General features: G+C 48.2%; 1 protein-coding gene across 10 annotated transcripts in view; it reads right to left on the bottom strand.

The window, feature by feature from the left end:
* Window positions 1-25,258, bottom strand: part of LOC725754 (zinc finger protein castor homolog 1) — an 86,263-nt gene that overhangs the window by 8,109 nt on the left and 52,896 nt on the right. For all 10 annotated transcript variants that reach the window (XM_016916010.2, XM_016916006.2, XM_016916009.2 and 7 more), the window contains 2 exons: window positions 23,883-24,373; window positions 18,358-18,421 (listed from right to left, as the gene is read on the bottom strand). In XM_016916010.2, coding sequence (XP_016771499.1) covers window positions 18,358-18,421; window positions 23,883-24,373 — 555 coding nt within the window. The remainder of the gene's footprint in view (window positions 1-18,357; window positions 18,422-23,882; window positions 24,374-25,258) is intronic.

The following is a 25,258-nucleotide window of genomic DNA, read 5'->3' as shown; positions in this document are numbered from 1 at the left end:
CTGCGTGTTTTGTGTAGCTCGTTAGAGCACCTTCTCGTCTACCAGCCTTCTCGTCGAGGAAACTCTTATTCGCGTGAATTTACGGCCGGCGTGTTACGCGATAGGGAGGAGGAGGCGGATATAATTAAGCGAGGTTAAGGTTCCCCCCTCCCCCCACCATGGAGCGGGGTCGAGCGTTAAACAACAAATCGGGAAAATCCGATCCGATCGCGGTCCCTTCTTTATTCCATTTCTATTCGGCAACGTGTTGGACGTTTCGTTGACGACCAATTATGCGGGCCGCGTCGCAGGAAGCGTGCCAAAACAACCGCGGTGCTACCGTCGAAAGGAACCTGGCCTTGGATGTGCATTCCACGCGAATGTAATCGTCTTCTCTGCGTCTTTCGCAAAAAAAAGAAGAAAGAAAAAGAAAAGGAAAGGAAAGGAAAGAGAGAAAGAAAGAAAGAAAAAAATTCATTTTCATCGTGCAGTTCTCCTCCAACTCTCCTCGAGACTCGAGAAGAAAGAGAATTCGATCGAGAATTAAAACGTACGAAGAAGTTAAGTTGAAGATCTGTATGATCGAGTGTCAGCTGTTTCGGAAGGAAGGGAGTGGGGGGAGGGGGGCTCGTGTATATATATAATCGAAAACGAAGAATACGTGAGGAACGTGACAGGATTTAAGAAGCAAATCTTAAAAAATACGAGAAATCTACGGACCCCGATCCCCCTTTTCCTACCCCAATGCACGAATATCCGTAGCGGCTTTCAGAGAGAGAGAGAGAGAGAGAGCGGCTGAACCCTTTTATTCGTGGTTCTCGAAACTCGCGCGGGCTGGAGGGGAGAGGTCGATCCGGCTGTGGATGAAAAACCTCGGGGCCCCACGATCGGGGAGAGTTTAAAATTTTCAAAAAGCCCGATCCTGAAAAGGAGGCCCCCGTATTTCAGCGGTTCTCTCTCTCTTTCCCTCTCTCTCTCTCCCTCTTCTCTTTTTTTAACATTTAATCCGTGCAGCCTTAAGCTGAATAACCCTTTATACACGTGATCTCTCAGTCCACGGCTACCGAAAATCCTCGACCGAGCACAATCTCCACGCAAATGTTTCGATGCTTTCAAATTTGATTCAATAAATATATTCTATTTTTTCTTTCTTTCTTTCTTTTTTCCCCCTCTTTTTTTTTTTACGACAAAGGACGTTTGATAAATCGTGCATTTTTATTAATCCAAAGATAACGTCGAAGAGAAGAAAAGGGGGGCAAGAACGAATCAAGAACTCTCTAGAAAAAAACAAATGTGCGTGTTTGGATAATGCGTCAAGTGTGGTCGCAGTTCTGCGTAGCGGTCGCGAAAGGTCCATTGAATCTTTTGCTCTCTCTCTCTCTCTCTCTTTCTCTCTCTCAAGTAAATATCGACAAAAAAAATCTCAACGGGCAAATCCCACCCTTCTTTCTCTGCGCCTCTTTACCCTTTTTTCGACGGTCCTCGTCACAACATTGTTTCCGGAAAAACGGCTTCGTAAAAAAAAAAAAAAAGAAGCAAGCGGCCAGATGCGATTTAACGAGCCAGAATAGAGACACGTTTCGTTGATTTCACGGATCTTTGGGGAGGAATGATGCGGAACACCGAGAATATTTTGACGTTGAACGCCAATATTTTCGAAACCTTTCGAAAAGCAAGGATTACCTCTAATCTTCCATCGAGATCGAGATATAATAAAAGTTCCATCGATCCTTGAAAATTTCCCTTTCCACGATTTTTTTTCGAATCTTTCTTTCTTTCTTTTCTTTCTTTTTATCGTCTTCTATCCCAGCAAAGAAGACGAAAAAATAGAAAAGAAGGAATGTATTTACTTTTGAAATTTCCTCGAAATCGCGTGTTCCTGAAAATCACGGTTCGACGAGAAAAAGTTTTTGAGCGGAAGAAACTAAAGGGCTGAAACTAAAATGGTGTAATCGTCAATCCATGAAAATCGTGGCGCCAAGAGGGTCAGGCGAAGCGAGCGGATGAAAGTCGCGGTCGAAGGTGGAGCGAAAGAGAGAAAGAGAAAAAGAGAGAGAGAGAGAAAGAGGGAGATAATCCAGAGCGAGGAAGAGACGGGCGGACACTAAACTATTCTAAGCTCCCCTGCGAGAGAGAGTGTCGCGAACTTATTGTCTCTCAGCGGGCACGGCGGCGTTATTTCTGTCAAAATTACGTTATGGTCGCCATTCTCCTGTCCCGTTTCTCTCGGTGCTACCCGTTTAGCACCTTCTTTCATGCTACACAGAGCTCATTTCTCCTTCCACCTCCTTCCTCCCCTCCCTCTTCCCCCGATCTTCTTCGGTGGAAAACGGTTGCGCGACCAGAATAAACGTCGGTTACACGCTGCCATTATAATTAACGCGATTCCTTCTTTAGGGAAGAGAGGACCGGCGCAAAGAAGAAAAGACGCGGAGTAGTAAGTGAGTTTCCAGAGGACCGGCAAGATTCTCGAGAAACACGCTCCCTTTCCAACCGGGAATTTACGAGCTTCCCCTCCTTGTACTGCCGATAGAATTATTCCCACCTTTGTCTTCTCCTTCCTCCTAATTATTACTAGCCTCGGTGTAACCGCGAGATTTATAGCTCTGGTATTTATAGGATCTGGCCGTTCTGATATCCCCGGATTCGCCGATCTATCTCGCCGCGACCACCGCCGGCGCGCGTACAATTCAGTCGCGCGTTCGATCGATAAGATTCCAGCTAAGTTCTCGCGATACGATTCGATCGCGATCAATACGCAACACAAAAATTCTGGAGAATAAATTAATAGATCGAGTTAAGAATTCTTCCATGTTTCTCGAATCGCGTGGCACAATCCGCGCGAGGGATCGGTTACATCTCGATGCGAAAAAAAATTGCACGAGTGGTGGGGGGTTATCGATGCGCCGAAAACGTGATTATTCATCGAGGACGATTATTAAGCGACGAGGCTTTCGTGAGGCGCAGCGTGCGTGAACGAACGCGCGCGCGTACAAACGGTCGTTAAAGCAATCAAGCCACGTGCTACGCGCTTGCTCTCTCTCTCTCTCTCTCTCTCTCTCTCTCTCTCTCTCTCTCCCTCTTCTCCTCTCTCCATTTCTCTCTCTTTCCTCTCTCTCCCTCTCCCTTCCTCCCTCCGCGTGGCCGTTTCTAAAGGCACATTCATTAATGTCGCGTAGCATAGTTGGTATCATTTTACCCCTACGGCGAGACGAGGCGAGACGAGGCGAGGCGAGGCGCGGAATTTTTTCCCCTCCCCTCTACTTTTCTCCTTCTCCTTCTTCTTTTTTTCTTTTTTTTTTTTTCATTTTAATCTAGCCTGCCCTCCAACGTATAGATTTTTCGGGGCCACTGTTACGGACATACTACTTAGTGTCAACCAACCACCCCTCTTCTCTCTTCTCCCTTGCTCCTTTCTGCTACGCACCCCCTTCTTTTCACGGCGTCGTGGGTCGAGCAACCCCCTCCCTCTCTCTCTCTCTCTCTCTTTCTCCCGTTTCTCGCTCCACTGTTACTTATGGCGGCCGCGTTAAATTTAACGAGGGGGAAACCTCTCCTCGTGGAATATCGGAGAACAATGATTTCCGAAATTATTGACCGAGCCGACCACCGCTCGATTCGAACCGGTTCTTTTTTCTTTTTCTTTTTTTTATAAAGCGTATATATAAAACTGCGATATGGAAATCGTTTTTTTCCTCTTCCTCTTTTTCTTCTTTCCTCTCTTTTTCAACGCACACCGAATTCGAGCGCAACGGAGCGTGATGTGAATCGTGAAACGTCAAGGATTCTGCGTTCCAAGAACACAGCTTTTCGAGCCTCTCTCTTCCCTTTCGTTTCATTAATCGGCCTATTGTTGTTATCGCGGCAATTGTAGAACGTAGCAATTAAAAAAAAAAAAGAAAAAAGGAGAGAGGAGAAGGGAAGTTGTTCGATACACTCACACTCACTCTCTCTCCCTTTCGAGCGGTTTAAAAATCCTCTGGTTCGAGGAATATAAAGATTTTTTTAAGTTTCAAAGGAAAAAAACCCTCTCTCTCCCCTCTATTCCAACGCCCTTTCTTTCGCCTCTCGGTGTTTCCATCGTTTCGATCGTTCGAGGGGTTAAATTGAGTCGGAGCGTACGAAAACACGCGTACTACTTATCGCCCGCGATCCCCCCAGCTCGCCCCCACGTCTCTCTCTCTCTCTCTCTCTCTCCACTCTCACCCCTCACGCGCGTAAACTTTTCACGAGGGGTGAACGAGGCGCGCGTAGTAATATCGGCCATTCACGTGTGAGCGTGTCTCCTCTCCCCCCTCTCTCTCTCTTTCCCTCCACCCTCGACTCACATCCACGCGCGCCCGAAAATAAACACAGAATCGAACCCTTTCTACAAATTCAAATAGCCGGAAGAGGGGGGAGAGAGCGGCTGCCTCCTCGCTGCCTCCCTCCCTTCTCTCCCTTCTTTCTTTTGTCCCCCGACTTTTTCGAAAAAAATTAGACCGAAGAAGGATAAAGAGAAGGCAGGGGAAGGAAATAGCCACGGATCGGCGATCCGCTGTCAAAACACGAAATTCGATCGGGAGGAATGAACCCCTCCCCTCTCCCCGTCGATTTTTCATTCGACGAATTTTTCCCGAGACCCGGGAGAATATATCCGGGAAAGGGGTGACGAAATGGATCGGTAATAAAATAAAATAGCCGGGTCGCGGTGAAATATTGAACGATCGATCGCTCTCTGTTTACACGGAAACACGATATCGTTGAGCCGAACGAGTCAATTTTTCGAGGGGTGGTGACGCACAGATGATTAATAATCGGCCGAAATGGGATAATTGGTGGACGCGACGTATTATCTTTTTCTCTCTTTCTTTCTTTCTTTCTTTCTTTTTTAATTTCTATTCCTGTCCAGAGGCAAGTTTTATCCCCTCCCCTCCCCCCTCCAAGAAGAAAATCCCCGAGAGGAATCGGCCGTTATCTCTGATTAAATCGCAACAATCTGTGCCACGAGACGCGAAACGGGGATGCCCCGAGGCAACATCCGAATCGTGACCACGATCGGGCTTAATAGAATTACTTAAGATAATTGGCAGAATTAGCCAAAGCGGTGGACCAACCGTTCCACAGTTCCACAGAGCCACGGTTAAACTTTTAATCGTAGGCGATAAAAGATAAAATTAAAATTATTTTTTTTTTTGAACAGAGAGAAAGACAAAGAGAGAGAAAGAGAGAGAGAGAGAACCACGTTCCCTGCCTCGATCGAATGAGAATGTTAAAACACGGCACAGCCGACGGGAATAACTTTGCCCGTTCCGATTGTATCGCTTCTTCGACTTTCCGAGGCGAAGATTCATGACAAATTATTAAACCTCGGCTGCCCCAAACTTCCACAAAGTTCCATAACGCGCGTTGATTTACGAGATCGCGTGTCCCGATAACTTTCGAATATTCCCCGAGAGCGAGTGGCTGTTAGCCTTAACAAGGCAGTTCGACGAGTGCGTAACGAGCGAGGACTATTATTAAGCGTGCACCGCCACGCTCTATCGATGCCCGGTGGCGTTTCTGTCCTCGTCCGAGCCACCTCGCCTCTGGATCTACCCCTCTCGTTTCCATCACCTCCTTCCGGAAAAACCCTCGTATTTTTAACCCTTCGAGAGAGATCGTCCACTTTCAACGGCCGTGAAACAGATTATTCAAGATCGAACAAATTTTTTTCCCTCTTCTGTTCGAGACGGTACGAAGATACGCGTAATATATAATCTCGATATATTCTCGAACCAATCGAAGAATCGATCGAGACAAAGTGTATAGTTTAGTTTTTCTTTTCTTCTTTTCTTTTGAATAGAGAAGATATTGGGAACGCGCGTGTAACACGGGAGGGGAGGGGATGATTGCGAGCGTGGATGCAGAAGGGGTGGTCGAGTGTTCTCTAGAGGGTGAACGGTGGTAAGAGAGAATTTTCAAAGAGCGTGGCGAACGTCTGACGAATTTTAAACGAAGGGGAGAGGGGAGGGGAGAGAACGCTCGGGGAATACACCCGTCATACGCACCCGCGAAAATCTTTCCGTTTCTCGTACTTCGCGAACGGGCGACGTATTTTTATGGAGTTCGATTGATTTTTGTACACGCGGGTTCGATCGGGATTTCTCGATCGAGAGCAAGGATTGTCGAGAAAAGAAATATTGGGGGGAATCGATCCGACGACGAGAACGACGGCGAAGCGTGGGAAAGAGAAATTGAAATTGGGTGCTCTCGTTAACCTCTTCATTACTCGGCTCGATCTTCTTTCTTCTCCCTTTTTCCAATTCCAACTCTTTAACTCTTTTATAAACTCGTTGACGAACGAGCGGTGTTTCTTTCTTTCTAAAATACTCTTCTCGCTCGCCAGATATTCCTTTCAATCGAAGTTCAAACTATATATATATATATATATATATACGTTCTTAACGAGTTTCTTCTTCTTTCCACGATTCGAAGATTTAGAGATTCCTTTTTTCCTTCTTTCTTTTGATTCTTCCAATTTTAAAATATTCTTAATATAAATACTTCCTCCTTCTATGAATAAAAATGATGACAGAGGGTCCAGAGGTTCGAGACGCATACGACGTTTCTCTTCATCTTTTCTTCTTTTTCCTTTTCGACGAAATCGTTTTTACAGCAGATTCTCCCCGACACCTAATTCAAATTTTAAATCTCTTCCTCTTTCTACAATCTCGAACGGGGCCCGGAGAGAGAGGCGCACACGCGTTTCTCTTTCTCTTTCTTCCCCCTTTTTTTTCAACGCCAAATCCAAATGCTACCCCGCTAGAAGTTCGTCGCACGGTTCGTCGATCGGCTATTTTTCAACCAGCCATTGGCAGCCCGGACGATTTCGAAAGACCGAGGCTCGCCGGGGTAATTAAATTTAGAATATTTTTTAAATTTCTCCGATTCCACTCGGATGATTTGGCACGTGGTCGTTCTCTCGTGGTCCCCACCAAGAACAATAAGAACAAGAGGGACGAGAGAACAAGAGGAGAGGAAAGAACCAAGTGAAACCAAGTGACGGACAGGGGGAGGGGGAGGGGGAGAGGAGAGGAAAGCGCGAGGGAAACACACAGAGAGCGAGGGATCGATTCCTCGCGATCCTCTTGCAAAACCCGCACCTACAGTACCGTAACGCGCCATCCATTCCGCGAATGGAATTTTCCTTTGAAACAAAAAACACCCGACCGACCATCATCTCATCATCGATCATTAACGATCTAACGAAATGAATCTTCCAGAGGAGAGGAATCGACTTTTGCCAACGATTCATAAATCTCGTCATTCCTATGAACTTTATTCCTTCTATCCTTCCATCGATTTACGTCGCAATACCGCAAATTAAGCGACGACGAAGAAGGAGAAGGGGAGAGCAGCACAAGTTTTCGTTCTCGAAATGAAAATTTGCATTGGAGGGAGGATGAAGATATCGAGAGGAGTTGGAATGACGAAACGTTCCTGTTTCCCGAGACCCCGAGAGACGTCACGGCCCTGACCCTCCCGCCGAGTTCTCAGTTCGGCCGTTTTAGTTTGGCTAAAACAATCGGCGTGGTCTCTTTCTCTCTCTCTTTCGGCCCTCCGCACTCTCCCCCGCCGCTCGTTTCCACCGACGGTACGACGCTTTCCTTTTTCTCGCTTTCCTTCTCGCCAAGCGCGAAATAACAGAGAGAAGGGGGAGGGAAGAGGGAGGGAGAGAGAGGGCCTGAACGGCTAACTCGAATTACCAAAGCGGCGAAGAGGAACGGCTTTAAGCGACTTATGGCGAATCGGTGGAACGACGCGAACCCGGGGATAAAGCCGAGGAAGAAAGCTCGATTTATTAACGACACGACGACGCCACCGCTCTCCCTCCCTCTCTCTCTCTGTCATTTTCTCGAGACTCGCTCGAGGAAATTGATTTACGGGGTTTACTTCCCCGAACCACCGGTCCCGCGACACACACGGCCGGAAATTCGGACAAGTTATGGACACGCGCATGGGTATGGCAGCGAACCAACCCACCCCTCCTTCCTTCTATCCACCTTCTATCTTTTGCCTCTTTGATCGGGCCGAGGGAAACAAGATCGTAAGGGATACTAATAACCCTTGAATGAATTATTAATCCGTGTACCGTTACGATCTCTATCTTTTTAATTAGATACATCTCGCGATTCTTCTTGCGTGAATCCTCCACCTCCTCCTCTTTATTCGTGCGCGAAGAGATATCGTCGTCGAGGTATATAGATAAGAGAGAGAAAAGAAAAGGAAGGAGAAAAGGAAAGAGAAGGAGCCGATCGATCGATCGAGCGACAAATCGATCCCGAGATTTTAACGAGATTTTAACGAGATCGATGACGCGGAGGAAACGACGATGAGTCAAAGGAGAGGGAGAAGTATGTTACGAAACATATATATATGTAATTTTCCAGAGCATCCACGACGAGTTTCGAGAGGAGGAGGAAGAATGAATCGGGACTCGTGGAATTCGAATGCGCGGCGTTTATGCGCGGCGTATTCCGAAATTGTTTCTCGGTAGTTGGCCCTGTCATCGCGTGCTCGGGACGAAACGAAACGGCCCATTACAGGGGAGGGGAAAGGGGTGGGGCGGTTGGAGCGTTGGATAAAGGAGGAAGGCGAGGGAAGGAGTTAAGTAAGCCTAGAAGGAGGTAGAAAAACGGGCTGCTTTCTCAACACTCGGCTTGCCCCTTTTCCATTTCTTCTCCATTCCGTCGTCCCCTCTTTTCCTCTCCTCTTTTCGCGATTATATTCTCGAAATAGTCAACCGGATGCCGGCGCGCTCGCGGATATTCCGTATATTTCTGGCCACCCTTTTTCCAACGAAAAATAATGAAACTTTGCGCTCGCGAGTGTAGGCCGATCGCGGAATACGGGAACGAAATTATATAAAGAAGAGTATATCTTCTTCTTCTTCTTCTTCTTCTTCTCCTCTTTCGAGAGATGTTGCGGATATCTCGTAGCGAAGAGAGGGGAGGCGGGTGGGAAAGAAATCGATGGAACGAAAAGAGAGGAAGAAGAGGATTCGCGAGGAATGCGCCACGAGTTTGTTTGAAGAGGCATCATCGATTGACCGAGAGAGATTCGATCGACGCACCGTGTAATTTCCTTCGCGCTCGATTCCAGCTTCGAGCTGATCGAACGGTAACCGAATGTCTTCATAAGTGCACGCGATTCGTTCCATCCGGTGAAGAGATGAGAATTTTCAGCACAAAATTGGTTAATTGAAGAGAAGAAAAAAAAAAAAAATTGTAGGGACGATTAAGCGTTATATAATTAGACCTCTTCTTCCTCTTCTTCTTTTTACTTTCTTTTAATACGATGTAGAGGAGGGACGAGCAATAAAATTTTCCATAAAAAATCGAGAAATTGAAATTTTGCTGAACCCGTAGGTGTACACGGGTGCGAGACTTGGCGTTTTATGCGGTTTAACGTGTGCAAAACTGTTCGAAGGGTTTCGGATTAAGCGCTTTCCGCGTGGCTGGACAAGCATGGCGTCTGAATTACTTGGTGAAAATCGATAATACACTCCTCTCCATAATGCTGTCGGCGTACGGCAGCTGTTAAAGCGTTTGACAAATCGCCCCTTCCAACGAATCCACCCATATATCGCTTCGAAATCGGCTCTCGTGCGTCCAATCTCCATTTTCCACTTCCCTTTAAACAATCTCCTTCCAATCTCTCATCGACGCAACGATTCAACCAACAACAACAACAACAATTCCCCCTCGCGAGATTTTTAACTCTGAAGAACTAGCCTGTTTCGTCATCTTTATCCATTCCACGTCACGATCGAGTTGTATTATATTACGTAATTTGCAAATTCGTTTCGAAAATTCGACCCTCGAGAAGTAGAATCCCACGCGTTACGAAACCGTCATACATAACCGATCGGCCAAAGAGGATCGTTGCTGTACGAGTTCCAACGAAAACGGTCCGGGATTCGCGAACAGAGCCACGAGCAGCAATCGAGAAAAAGAGAGAGAGAGGGAAAGAGAGGGAGAGAGGAGGATCGTTTTGCTCGAAACCGGAATATTTCTTCTCCCTTTCCGGTGATTCTGGAATCCGAGACGGACGCTGGCCGCGCTTTCTTTTTCTCCCGTGCCCGCCGTTCCCTTTTTCCTGACGGGATTCGACGGGTCTTACGGGCCCGACCGCGGGGAAAAAAGGGCCCCGGCTAATTAATAGAGCCGGATTGAGGAGGCGACCGGGAGGATCGACGACGACGAGGACGAGGACGACGACGACGAAGACGCTCAGGCCCGTACGAAAAATAAAATGCGCCCCCTCCGAGAGTAAATTAACAGAGTGGAGAGAGAGCGAGCTGCCGCGAGCTAATTAATAGAGCAGCCAAACGGGAGAAGAGGGAGAGAGGCGATGTATACCTCGTCGCCTCTCTCCCTCTTTCCTCCCCCTCCTCTCTCTCTCGTTTTCGCCCTTTTTTGCCAACGAGCCGAAGGATCGCGGTCCCTCGACCATCGTCTTGTTTCCCTGGCCACGCTCCCGAGAAACCCGCTGTTGCCGCCGCTCCTCTCGCTCCTCCATCCACTCCCGGCCCTTTTATGAATCGATTCGATTTATATTCCCGCGCGTATAAATATTTAAGTGCGCGATTAAGCGGCCGAGCTCCTTCTCCTCCTCCTTCCCTCGACGCCGGGGAAACGACGCCCGTCCAAAAAGGAGATCGAGGCGAGCCACGATACGCCCGTTTGTGCTCGTTCGAAAAATCGGCTCGCGCCGATATTTCCATTCCATCGATCGATGATCGTAACGAACGATGGAACGATTCCTCGCTTCGTTCGCGAATCTTCTTCTTGTTTGCGCGAAGATAAAGAGGAAGACTAGAGGAAGACGAGGGAAGAGAAACAGTGGACTAAAGAAGAAAGAGAGTCGTTTCGTTTTTCTCTTTTTTCTTTTTTTTCCCTCCGCTCCTCGCTATAATTAACGCTCGACCGCGCCAGAGGAGGGAGGGAGGGGGTCGCGAGGAGGGTAGGCAGGGGCTGGCAGAATATCTGGCAATAAAAGTGAACTCGAGTTCGAAAAGGGAATTGCGAAAGCGAATGGTGTGCCGCAATGTTTGTTGGCCGCTCGATTGGCCCCGATCGGCTTTGTATCGGGAAACAAGCAGGCGATTGGCAATCGTCGCATGCCGTCCTCGAAACTCTCAGGAATCTATCCGTTGCCTACTCTTATCCCGTCCTATCGATCGATGCCCGTCCGTTTCGATGATCCCCCCCTCCCTCCCTCTAACCTCCCTATTTCGCTTTTGCCCGTCCTCGTTTCTTTCCTGGCCGACGTCTCGCGATTTTTCGCCCGCCCGCCAAGAATTACAAACCCCGGCCACCAATTTATCCCCCTCCCCCGGCGCCGATTAACTAATCGAATCTTAACGTCTAATTTCGAGCTGTCGCGAACCTTGAAACCTCCTCGGCCTCAGAGATCCCCTCTTCACCCGCTCCTTTACACGTATCGTTATACTCGACACGAGTACACTCATTATATATATTAACCGACGATTCAATGCCAGATCTTCGAGCTGAAAAAACCCGTTTTTCTCTTCAACCCCGGAAACATACTTCCTCGACGTACATACACACACACACATATATATATATATAAATAGATATCGAGCGGAGGAATTAACTAACGGTCGGCTTCTCTTCGACTTCTCTCGAACGTTGGAAGGAGCGCGGGTGAAGCAGAGGCAGAGGGAGGGGGATCGTGGTCGAATTGTCGGAATTTTCAACTCGGCCCCTTTTTACCTGAGGAGGGGGCGGCGAGGAGGGGTTGGTGGCGACCGAGCGCCACCAGCGCGGCAGTTTGAGGAAAAATGCGTTTCTTCTGGCCGGTGTGCCGATAGGCATCGATGGCGGGGCGGCCAACGGGCGCCGCGCGCTAAAAGAACGGAGGAGGAGGAGGAGGAGGAGGAGGAGGAGATGGATCCTCCCCGCGCGGCGCTGCTCTCCGTGAGGGGGAGGAGAAGGAGAAGGAGAGCGAAAAATTAGGGACGGCATTCCGCCGTCTGTGTACCGATTCGCATTTCGGTGACCGTTCCTTTTAATGCGATCGCGATTCCGCGAGCGGTAAGAAATTAATAAAAAGTTGAGGAACGATAAATTAGGCCGGCGACGAGACGCCGGCGCGAGAAGGAAGGAAGGAGGGAGGGAGGGCAGAACACGCCGCGGAAAGAATACCGGAGGGGACGGAGGGGAAGGGGGCGAGGAGGATCGGCCGTTTCACGGGCCCCGGGGACCCGGGGATCCGGGCGATAATAAATTTCAAATATAAATAATAAAATTTCCAATCCAGTCTCTAGCTCTTTGGACCGTGTACTTTTTCATCCTACCGGGGGATCCAACCTATGCGTCCCGACTCGACCGCATTGTTTCGCGAAATTCCCTCTCTTCCCTCTCAGCTATTCGTTTCTTTTTTTCTTCTTCTTCTTTTTTTCTTTTCTCGACGACCATTCGAACGTCTCGAATTTTCCCTGTATATATATATATGTATATGTATATTTATGTATTTCTAGATATAATTATAATTCGTATTTTACGAGAGATTGTTTTTTTCCTCCTCTTTTTTATTTTTTTTTTTTTTTTTCTGTACATTCGTGAGACACGTTCGGAGGATCGATTCTAGAAGGCGAATCAAACGTATAAAAGTTAATGCACGAAAGTTTCGGTCGAAGTTTATTCATCGAGTTACGAGCAATTAAAGTTTGCGTTAGATAAAGTGAGGTGGCCGCGTGACGAAGATGAGGTATTAACTTACCGACATTTTAGTACCAGCCAACTTTTGTGTTCAGTTTACATTGAATTACACGCGAATTATAAATTAATAGCGTACACCGTTTCCCGATAACCAAATTCTCGTTTAAATTTACGAGCTTGGTTGGCGGGATCGAAATGGTTTTTAATTATTTTTTATCGCGCCGCATCCACCTCGGGGGCAGCCCCGAGTCAAAGATCTCGAACGCGGTCCTCCTCAAACAATCGGAGGAATTTCAATCAGTCCCGGACGGTTCACGAGTGTTAGCGAAATTAGAAACACAATCGGCCGAGGTAAAAAAGAGGGGAGGAGGGGGAGGGGGGGCGGGAGAGAGAGAGACGGAGAAAAAGGGTTGGAAAAAAAGGTGGAGTAAAATAAAGAGAGAGAGAGAGAAAGAGAGTGAGAGAAAAAAAAAAAGGAACGACGCCCATGTCGTAAGAGTTTAATGTTTATGCATGGGCTGCGAAACGAGCCGAGCCGAAGAATAATGCATCTGTAACCAATTATGCGGAGAGGGCCGACGCGAGAAAGAGAGAGCGAGGCGAGAAAGAAAGCAACGAATCGGTGGTAGATACCTGTCAAATTTATTTATCGTGCCGTCCGAAATAATTAATTCCAACTCCACGTTTCCACCTACTGACTAATTAACTAACTAACTACTCTTCCGTCCTAATAATTGAACTGATCGAACAAATTTTCGATCGACCCACGGTTTCTCCGAAAATCCAGAATTCCAGATGATCCGTCCAATAAAACGTTTCAAAAAACGTGAAATCTCGTGGAAGAGGAACGCGTTCCGTTTCGAATAAGGTTATTCACATTTCGTTCCCAAAGGAGGTCCTCGGGACTCGTTGTAATTCCTCAAAAATGTACGATCTCAAATAAAACGAGAGGAAGAGAAGGGAGAAAGAGCGAAAGAGAGAGAGAGAGAGAGAGAGAGATAAAAGTGGTCCCCTAAATCCGTTTTCACGGCAACCGCATAAGTCAGAAACGATTTTTCTCAAATCCCGGCCTGTTCTCTCGGCGACTACGTTATGACATATATATGGTCCTTAAAGGGGGCCCATTGGTGGGGGTGGAGGAACGTGGAGTGGAGGGAGAGGAGAGAGAAAGAGAGAGAGAGAGAGAAATAAGGCCCCGAAGGGTCCGTGGTGGCTCGGCGAGTATATGCAGAGAACGCGGTGCACCAGTTATTTATTGTAGCTCCCGTTTATGCTTTATTTGTTATTTGCCCGGTCGGCTGCCTCGACTTGACTGCCAGCCCACGTAGGTGTACGAGCAACCTCTACGAGGGTACCTTATCTACCTTCCAGACATGCGTTACACAGCCGTTGCTCCGCCGAGATGAGCCAGATTCGCATAATTGGCCGCTTAATACGCCGCATTTTTTCCCCCGCCTCTCCGCTCTCGACCGAACGTGCAACCCCGCCGAACGAACCGGCCGACGAATAGAATTTCTTCCTTCTCCGTGTGGAGGATGGTTAAAAGCTCCGGCGTGCCGATTTCTTGATCACCGTAACACGCGGTTTAATGAGATTTTCTTGGAAAGGGAGGAGGAGAAGGATACCGCGCCGTCGTTGTGCGAGAGAAAGGGGAGGAAGGGAGGGGGGGAGGGATTTCGATTTTTCTCGGGGATAATTTCCGCCCTCCCCGATTGATTTCGATTAACGAAATTTAAAAAAAAAAAAAGAAAAAAAAATGATGGAGAAGAGTCGAGACATCAGTCGGTATTGTCCACCGCGTCGTTATCGGTTATTAATAAACGGTTAAGGTTGGAGTATACGTACGTTCAAGAATCAATATTCGCGATGTCGACGGATACACGGACGAACGTAGTGGAGAACGGAGAGCGCGCGACAAGATCGTAAAGCAGCGGAGAGGGGGCGCAAAGTTGTTCGATTAATGCTTATCGCGCGCTAACCGTAAGTAACGGACGTAATTTTCGGCGAATGTTCGGCATATTAATGGAACGGATGGAGGATGGACGGGTTGGAACCGGGCAGGAACTGTTAATTGAATTGTATTTAATGCGAATTAATGACCGCCGCGTATCAACGAGGCTGTTAAGCATCCGTCGTAAATGAATGTCGAACAGGTGCAGCTTGGCAAACGTGGTTCACGGATGTCGGCGGTAATTGTTCGAGTCGTAAATTGCTTGTAATTGTTAAAGCCCGTCCGTGCCATTCCACGTAACGCGGCTTCGCTGAAATTTCGATGCGACCATAATCGAAGACGAGCGTACGGGGGCCACCGGGTCGCGGATAATCAATTAAGCTTCGTTTGTGCATCCACGGAATGATGATGGAATACAACTACTGCGAAACAAGGATCATCTTCGGATCCATCCATTCCCCGCTACTACGAAACTTTGATCTCTCTCTCTCTCTCTCTCTTGCCAATTCTTCTCTTCGTATGCATCGTATATGCAATCAGACTCGAACCATTTCTGTCTCTCGATCGTTTCACGTGAAAATTGTGTGGATTTACATTTCGAACACGATCGAAGATAGAATGTTGTTGAGACGGAGAAAACGGCGGAAGCGAAACTCGAACGATCTTGAACAACGTATAATATACGCAAGGTGGCCTTCTTCTCGTTGGGGGAGGTTTAAACGTTAACGTGGCCCGATCTCCGATCGAGTTAAGAGAGCGAAAGGAGAAAAGGGAAGAGAGAGGCTCGAAGGAGACGTTGAAAGATGGGCCAAGCGATGACCGAGGACATTGTAGCGAGGATGGTTTGGCAGGGGGATGGTGGAGGGTGGACAAAGGAGAGGGGAGGGGAGGGAAGGGGAGGAGGGGGGAGGGGGAGGCGAAGACACCGCGAGAAAGAGAGAATAATGCGTTAAAGCAGCAAGCAGCAACTACTACTCTAATTGGCCACTTTGTCCATTTATTCGATTTATTTAAATTATGGGACAATTGACAGTAGGCATTCTATTTTTTAAATCTCCCCGGCCAACCGGTTGATTGGGCGAGATTGGCGTGAGACACTGGCCCCACAGATTCCCCAGTTGTGGGCTTAATCAGCTTTGATTGCTGCCCTCTCTCTCCCTCCCCCTCTCTCTTTCTCTCTTTCTCCTTACGCCGCCGCCGCCGATCCTTCTCCCCCTCCCCCTATCCCACCTCGCCTCTTTCTCTCTCTCCTTCTTTCTCCCGGCCATCTGTCTCGCCGTCTCTGCCTCTCCACTCCACACCCTCCCTCCCCCGCCGACACTCTCTCACACACTCTCTCTCTCTCTCTCTCCTCTTTTTTTTCCCCCTTTCTCGCAGTCGGGACGAACGCGCGCAACTAACAACGGCTGACCAACAACGCACAATTTTATTTTATTCGGTTTCAACGCGGATCTCGCGACGAGTTTAATATCGTCCGGGAGCGCGAGACGTTGATTGGCCGATCCGAAATTGTGGGAATGTGTCTCTGGATAACAGAGACACCGAGAGAGGCCGCCCACTCCTCTCTTTCTCTCTCTCCCCCTTCCTTCGGCACTCCTTTGTCAAACGATTACATATAATTTCCGCTCTGTCGGTTCTGATTCGTTTCTTCGTTTTCCAAATCGAAAACGTTTCTCGTCCTCGTCCTCGTCCTCGTCCTCGTCGTCGTTGTCGTCGTCATCGTCGACGTTGCGATCGTGGTTTGCGATCGTGGTCGTGGTCGTCGTGGTCGTCGACGACCAGACTGGCGAACCAGAGAGACGCTCGAAACGACGATGAGGAACGATCGAGGAGAGGGGGAGGGGGACACGGGTCAGAGAAAGAAAACGAGAAACAGAAGAATCCTCGCGGATCGGATGTGACAAAACGAGAGAGAGAAGAAAGGGAGAGAGAGAGAGAGGAGACGGGACGAGACGGCGACGCGATAGGTAGACGTTTCGAGCTTGGTGCGCGTATTTATAAACGAGTATCGATGCGATTACGCAACGCGGCAGATCCTATCCCCGCGATGTCCTATAATTAATGAAATTCTCATCGAGTCACTGACTCTTCTCTCGATTCTATAATCGATCGATCGCGGTGCTTCGTGGCACGATCTAAAATTAACTCGTCGTCGTTTTGTCGTCGTCGAGAACGTCACGAGGACCTCTTTCGCTAGGAGGGACCTCCTCCTTCTCCTCCTCCTTCTCCTCCTTCTCTTTTTTCTTCGTCGTGTTGCGTGTAGCTCGTTTAGGAATCTCTTCTGCTCGGAATCGATCTGACGTAACGACGACAACTTTCCTTCAACCAACGTTCTCACGCACGTTCTTTCGTGAGACGTAATGAATCGGCGGATAAATTCCATCGGATCGATGGATCGATCCAGCGTCTTGTTTTCAACATTTCAACGACTAGGAGATGGTTAAAGAAAGGAAAAAAAAAAGAAGAGACGCGTCATCCCCGTCGATTCGCCTATCACGAGGACCACGAGATATATCTCTCCATCGATGACACAATTTTTCGAATGGAACGCATTGAAAGGGGGGGTGTGTGGGGTGTGTATGGGGGACCTGCATGAATCCGTTTCCACGCACGGTCTTCCTCTCTTTCCCGATCGTCGCGACCAGGCACAAACCCCCTTCAGCTCCCTCGTGGGACCCACTTTGCGCTCATCCCATTTCCTTGATAATTCCCATAATGCTGTGGGCGGATATTCCAATAAAGGGGGAAGAGCCCCAGCAGGCCACAAAACGCTGAAAGCATGGGAGGACACGACGACTCGTTTCGTCAGGTTGCGCACGATTTACGACCCGCCTGCAACAACCGATTCGATCGAGTAAATAGAGAAGGCGAGAGACGGTCGCGTAGCGCGCTCCTTCCTCCTTCTCGAGCCGAGACGATGCACGCCTCTGCCACGTGACCACGATTCTGCCAATAATCGATAATTGGGCCTCGGATGCGGGACCATTGTCCGCCGATTCCCCGCGCAAGGATTCGAACAATTTGGAAAAAAACGCAGCCGCGCGCAACTTCTCTCCGAGGAAGCTCCGAGAATATATATATATTACGCTCTCGAAACGCGGATCGAAACTCGTGGACCACCTGTTGAGCGATTCATCCCTCCGTACGAGATAAACGCTCGACGAGGGGAAGCGTTTCTACGAGAGGTTAACAACCTCGTCGTGTCCGGGCTCAAGAAAAAAAAAAAAAAAAGAAAAAATCGTGGAGAGCGATCCTCGCGCGCGCGCGCAGCAGCTGCTTTGCTTCCGGAAAAAAAAAAAAAGAAAAAGAAAAAAAAAAGGAAAAGCAAAAGAAAAAGAGAAACTCGCGATCCGACGAACTTTTATTGCGCGATGGGTCTTCTCTCTCGAACTCCGAGTCGAGCTCGAGTCGATTTCGTACGTGGACGCCGTGCACCGCTCGCGACCCCTTGCCTCTCTGTCTCCCCCCTCCCCCCACGAGTCGCCACGATCGCCCTCCCCCCCAACGCCGTGCCTTTTCTCTCGTTTTCCCTCTCGTCGCATCTTCCTTTTTTTTTTCTTCCTTTTTTTTTCTTCCCTTTTTTTTTTTCTTTCATTCCCATACGTCCCTCCCCTTCCTGTCTGCTTGCCGGTTGGCGCAGGGTCGTCGAACGGCGGAGACTCGATTTGAATCTAATTACGATCCCGATAATTCCGTAAGGAGGCGGAAATAGTAACTCACCGGAAACCTTCGGGTCAGCTGCCTCCACCTTCATCGCCGCCAGGCTCGCTATTGTCGGCGGTACCTAAAAGAAAATACATTACGATGTACAATGCACCACCAGCATGCTCAGGGCCGTGCTCGCGATGGGGACGAAAGGGGGCCGCCCACGCAACTCGATGGTGGGACAACGCGCGGAGAAAGAGAGAGAGAGAAAGAGAAAGCGTGTGTGCGCGCCTCTCTATGAATCCGCGCGCGACACGTGTCGTTGAAAAGTTGAATGCCTCCAAATTATCCGGGGCCCCGTCGATCTTTTGGGAAAAGATCGGATCCCTAACCAAAGCGGAGGCTGCGATTTTCTGCGCGTCGATCGACAAAAAAGGTTTTTTCTCTCTCTCTCTCTGTCCTTACACGCATTTGACGCGTAATAAAATAAATCTTTGAATCGGCCTAAATTGACTCGTCCCGTCCAACCCTTCGTTCCCGTCGAACGAAACTCTCGCTTTGCCCCTCTGTAAAAATATAAAAATCCCCTACTGGAAGAGGAATCGGTGGTGGCCACCAACGTTTCGCTCCTCGCGGCGCCAAAAAATTCCACCTTTATCGTTAACGACATCCTCCTTTACGCGGCGAGCGGAAACGGCTTCCGGTTCCCCGAAAAAAAAACGCGCGAGTGGACGGAATGGCAAGGTCGTCGACCTTGGCGGTGCAATGTGCAAATGTGTGTCAAGAACAAGACAAGTTCCGCGCGGGAAAATGCATTTCGACCCGCGTCCTCGATTAACGATTCCTCGTTTCCAACAGGAATTTTAAACAATCTTCCTCCTCCCTTCTTCCCTTCCTTCCTCCCTCCCTTCCCAAACGCATCCATTCGAAGCGACGGATCATCAACCAACCAACCAACGATCTGCTCATCGGGGATGATCGGAATCGGCGATCAAAGAAAACAAGAAGAAGGAGAGGAAGGAGAAGAAGAAATTTCACGTCTGGTCGGGGCTCTCGAAGCTCGGGCTCGAGGAAATAAAAGAGGGACGGGACCGATGGTTGGCCGGAAGCCCCATCGCGGTGCAAATTATTCGAATCCTGTACGATTTCCGAAGCCGTATTCTGCGGTGCCGATCCGCGTGGCGTTAGTTAGTTGCGTGGTTGAATTTATGAAGCGATTGCCACACACCGTTTGCGTCGCCGTCTCGCCGTCTCTCCCTCCTCGTCTTCCTCCTACCGATTCCCATTTTCGAGCCAAACCGACTCGAAACCGACCGACGACCGACGGTCGATTTTCCTCTCCCCTCGTCTCCTCTCCTTCCCTTCCCCCACTCTCTTCCCCCGCGCCCGCCTGCGCAAGGAACGCGGCTCACGTGCGCGACAATCGCGTTCCATCGTTGGTGGAACCGTGGCCACCGATCGACCATTTATATTCCGCGCTCATAATTATCGCCGACCTTCGATGCCCAATATTACGGATCGGCGTGCGGATCGCATGGCAATGCGGCGGAAAGAATGTTGTTTCGCGGCCATTTCCGCGGGAAATCGGCGAATCCGCCCCCGTCGTCCCCCGATCGGCCAAGAAAATTCTTCTCGCTCGATGATTAATACGTCCGAGTATTAGTATTAGTCGAAATCTCGAGATTTTATTTCTTTTCTTGTTTTTTCTTTTTTTTTCTCTTATTTTTGAGAAATATAGGAAGAACAGGGATCGATTGGAACGTTCGACTATTGAAATATCATTCCTGTTCGAGAAGAATTTTAACGGAATCGGTATGTGGATCGGATTAATTAGAATTTCTCGGGACGTTTGGCAGATTTGGACGGAGCCGGTCTCCTTATCCTTGGATGATTCATGGATAGAGGCGGAATATGGCCGGCAAACGTGACAGAATTTGACTGTGTACACGGAATCATGGACAGCATGGAAATTTTTTCTCGTTCTCGAGACGCGCTAATCCGTGTCATAAAGCGGAGTCGGTCGTCCCATCCTGTCCTTTAATGGTCGCCACGTTGAAAAGAATATTCAGAAGAGAGAGAGAGAGAGAGAGAGAAGGGACGATAATAACGTACGTGGACGGGAGGTCCCCCGGAAGAAGCGTGCGACTCCCACAAAAGGGAGGAAAGAAGAAAAGGCAAAAAGAATCCAGCAGCCCCCTTTCCACACATTGGAAAGTCAGTACGTGCGCCACAAAGAGGATTTCGATTGCAGAGTAGGCCCCCGCACCGGGTTTCATAGAGAGTGGAGAGAGTCTCGTAGGTAGTTCCGAGCGCGAAACTCGATATAAGGAAGAAAGAAGAAGAAGAAGAGAGGAAGCAGCGATCGTAGAAACAAATAGAAAATACCGCGAAGCGGCGCATACGTGTGTGCGTGCATGCATATGTGTGTACGTGTGTGCACATTGGGTAAAAGGATGACACGACGACGAAGAGAAGAAGAAGGAAGAAGAAGAACAAGAAGAACAAGAAGGAAGAAGTAGAAGAAGAGGAAGAAGAAGAAGAAGAAGAGGAAGAAGAAGAAGATCGAGCACGAAAAGAAAGAGCGGAGAATGGAGCGAGAGAAGGAGGAGAGGGTAAAAGAAGAGCGTCTCAGGGCGTAAGAGAGAGGGGAAGGGGAAGAGGTTGGAGGGAGGAGGAGTGCATAAGGGGAGGGCAAAGAGGGAACCGGGAGAGTATAGAGGTATATGAGAAAACAATAGAGCTGATTTGCAAACAATAGAATAACGTTAAGAGTCGAGTATTATACGCCGTTGTTACTTCTTGTGCCATAACGCCGGAGAGCATATGCCCATTAATATTCAAAGGCGAAAATAATGTAAACGACACGACAAAAATCGGGGGAATAATTTCAATTCTCCCCGTATGGGATTCCAGCGTGGCGATACACCGAGCCTCCCGGGCCATTTCGTGTCTCCTCTTCGGCCACGTATACACATGTATATTTAGCTCTCGACGGTTGAAGACTACCAGACTCTGGTGCAAAACCCGCCGTGAATTTCCCTCCTTTCGGCCTTCGCCCGCCGAGTGGACCGACATTTTCTCGAGAAAATCGCCTCGAAAGGGGTGGCCTCGTAACCACGTGGAGAGAGGAGAGGCAACGCTCTCTCGTACCGATTTTATCCTCCACCTCCTCTTCCTCCTCCTCCTCTTTCTCCTCCTCCTCTTCGTTTTCCTTCATTTCACTCGTACTCGTATCGAAGGAACAACGAAACAGGATCTCATTTCCTTATTCGAGGCGTATTGTGGTTTGCACTATACATTAAGAGGTATAGCGTCCGAAAGAGGGGACGATTCCATACTGGCGAGCGATGTGGTTGTTCCAAGTTATTGGAATGATACAATACGTACGTATGAAGCGGTTATCGAATGTAGGGTGTGTCGAAGGATGGCGTAGAATGTTAATTGTTCTTTTAGAAAGTTAATTCCCCGATGTCTCTGACGTAATCCCCTCTACCCAAATGTTTTCGCCTGGCAATTTTAAGAATTCTACGTCAGACGTTTTATTAGTCATTGTGAAAATGCAATCGCATTGAAAAAACGCTGGCTTCGATCCACTCCGTACGGAACGGAACCAATTATCGCGCGAAAACGTTTCGATCGCGCGGTTTCAAATGCAACCGATCCGAGATCCGAGCCGAAATTTTTATTTACGACAGAGACGACTTCCTTCCTTCTTCCCTCTCTTTCCTTCCTGCCTCCATATATTCCTCCATATACGCGCGTACGCCGCGCAATGCGACTCGCGAGGGGAAAGGGGATCATTGTTCTCGATTATTTTATGGGAACAATGTCTGAACGAATTAAGGTCAAGAATCAGGGACCTCACAGCCGAGATTACCGCCAATATGCGCCGTATCGAGGGACAAATTACGATCGGGTTCCGCGGTTCCAGGAACCCCTGAATTATTCTAGCGCGGATGCGCGTTTCCCGCTGGAATGCGACAGACTTTACGACCCGTCCACGAGTCATCATCGAGCCATCGAGCCACCAGAGCCACCGATGTGATTCACTCCGCCTCTCCGTTCTCTCGCTTCTTTTTTTTTTCTTTTTTCCGCTTCGTCGATAAAAACATTCCCCGATTATCGATCGAATCGGGATGATTTTCTTTTTGAATTTCAAGAAGAATCGGAAAGGCGTCGGTAATTTTTAATTACTGGAACGAATTTTGTGAAAAAAAAAAAGAAAAAGAAGAAGAAGGAAAGAAAAGAAAAATTGGATAAGTGGACGGAAACGAATTTTCACGCGCTATCAACGGAATAACTCCCGGTGCTCGTCCCATTGAGTCATCGATGCCGCGCGACGTTATACTATCTTGTTCTTGGACGTGGTTCAGTTTCTCGGAACAACGAACTGCGCGGATTACCACGATTTATATTTGTACGCGAAGAATTTTCCCTATATATATATACACAAACATACACATATATATATAGAATCGCACAAAGTAATAAATAAATAAAATTTTGGAGAAAATGGACAGGCTCGATAATTATTCCGAATGATGTTGAATTTCATTAGCGCGTGTTATCCTACACCGGATTTGATCGAGAGAGAGAGAGAGAGAGAGAAATATGCAACGGGAATAAATTAGTTACGAGATTTGATTTTACAAGGGAAACAGCAATCAACGGAGTCGAGTCAATTAAGGAAAGAGGTTTTAAACCCGCGAACAAGATTTCACGGTGAATTAGTTATCTCGGTATTGCGTCACCGGCCGCCAATAAATCGAGATAATTATTTTCATATAATTGGCACGGCCGAGCATGGGATCTTGGCGCTGGTCATTCAAGTGGAAACAAGTTGAACGAAATCCAACCGTTGTAGCAGATGCTCGCGGCATGTTGACAATCCGGTGTTGTCACGTCATCATCAACCGGGGGCCCGGTGTCCACGAGCTCTACACTATAATCGATCTACGTCGCTCGAGTCACGGGTTAAGCTCGATTCACCCGGCTCCGGCCCGCTAATAACGAACGGATAAAAACGAACCGTCGACTATCTTAAAAAACTTCTCGAAATTGAACCCGATCCGGACGAAAATAAATAGAGCTCCTCCTTCCCTTTTCTATTTTATCCACTTCGACCCGCATCATCGCACGCTCTTTCTCTATTTATAATTATCAATTAACAAAACGTCGTCGTCCACGTCGTCGTCGTCGTCGAGCGAAATCAAAAGAGATACGAGACTCTCGAAACGATCGATCGATAGGAAGAGTCATTGAAAATGCATTGCTTCGGGAGAGAAACGTAATTTTCCCGATTCTTTTTTTTTTTTCTAATTAAATTTAGAAAGAATTCGTCGAAAGGGAATTAGAGATATTCCATTAACAGGGAGGAGGGGGAAAAAAAAAAAGAGAAAAATTCCATCGTGAACGACGCGTTCCTCTCGTTAAGTATCCGAGGCGAGGAGCGAGCGACGCGTAGGAAAAGGAGGAAAAAGGAAACGAAACAATCCATTTCCGTCACGAGGGCGAGAGAGAAGCGGGGGGGAAACGGCGAAACGGTCCGCGGGAGATGAAAGGGACCCTTCCCGTCTAATTAATTTGTTCGACTGACTCACCCTCGATTCCTCAGGTTCCTCCCTCCTCACGTTCTGGAAAAGGACGCTGCCCATCTGAACTTGAAGATTTTGCTGCAGCAACTGCGCCAACTGGGGATTCTGCGACAGAATCGCGGGATTCTGTTGCAGAAGTTGAGCAAGGGCCGGATTCTGGACCAAGATCTGGCTCAGGGGTGTGTTGGTCATCGCGTGAATGGATTGATGATGATGCTGATGCTGCTGTTGCTGCTGCTGTTGTTGCTGCTGCTGCTGCTGCTGTTGATTCGACTCTTGCTGCTGCTGGTGCTGCTGTTGATGGTGTTGGTGCTGTTGGTGCTGCTGTTGCTGTTGCTGCAGATTCGGAGAATTGGCGTTCGACGTCTGACAGGACTGAGACAGGTTACCCGGGGGTGGATTGTGTCGAGGTGGGCTTTGGGGGGTGTGCGGTGGCGTCGGTGGGCTTCCTGGCGCCATCGAGGAAGCATCCTTTTCCTCTTTTACTTTTACCTTCCCTGCAACACGAGGTTTCAACATTTTTCTTTTTTTCTTTTCTTTTTTTTCCTTTCTCAAGTTAACAATCAACGACGAATAAAAATTCGATAAATCTAAATGCTACTCCCTTCGTATCACCAGCTACGCTTCAAAATAATTAAATTTGTCGATAGAACGTTTTTCTTTTTCCTTTTTTCCTTTCGAAGAATTGTTCGAGCTCGTCTCTTCAATTCAAGTTTTTCAAGTTTTTCGATTCCTCGACCTGCTTCCGCCGACACCTCGAATAGACTGGCCAGGAGGGGCCAGATTTTCCGAGATTTCGGAAAGTTGGGTGGGGATCGGTTCGTTGGATTGGCCGAAAACGGGAATACGGGACGACGAATGGAAACGCGACGACTCGGACGGAGGTAAAAAAAGGGGAAGCGAGGGGAAGTTTTTTGCCGATCGGGGCCGAGAGTCGTGAAATTGAGACGTCTCGACACTGAGAAAGCCGCAATCGACTGCCGTACAGCAGGTACATCTGCCGATTCCCTAAACCACGAATTTTCATTCGTCACCCTTTTTCTACCTTCTTCTTAGACACGTCCCATCCAAATTACGTTTAAACGATATTTATATATATATATATATATATATACACTCGACGCATCTGGATGTCTATTTATTTTATTAAAATTCACGATATTATTATTTATTATAATTCGTTTCCACGGTACAACCGTACAGACCCGTCCACAACGGTCAACTGATAATAAGGAAGCGTTTTAGAGAAAGTGAGCATTAGCGACCACTGGTTGACCACAGTCTGGATGCCTTCCATCATATAGTCGGATAGTCGGCCAAGAAATAGTCACTGGTGTAGACCAACTTGCAGAATTTCCATTAGAGAAAATCCTTAAAGAAAC

This window comes from Apis mellifera, linkage group LG14, assembly GCF_003254395.2.
Source record: "Apis mellifera strain DH4 linkage group LG14, Amel_HAv3.1, whole genome shotgun sequence".
NCBI lineage: Eukaryota > Metazoa > Arthropoda > Insecta > Hymenoptera > Apidae > Apis > Apis mellifera.
This window is presented reverse-complemented; position numbering and strand designations above follow the sequence as displayed.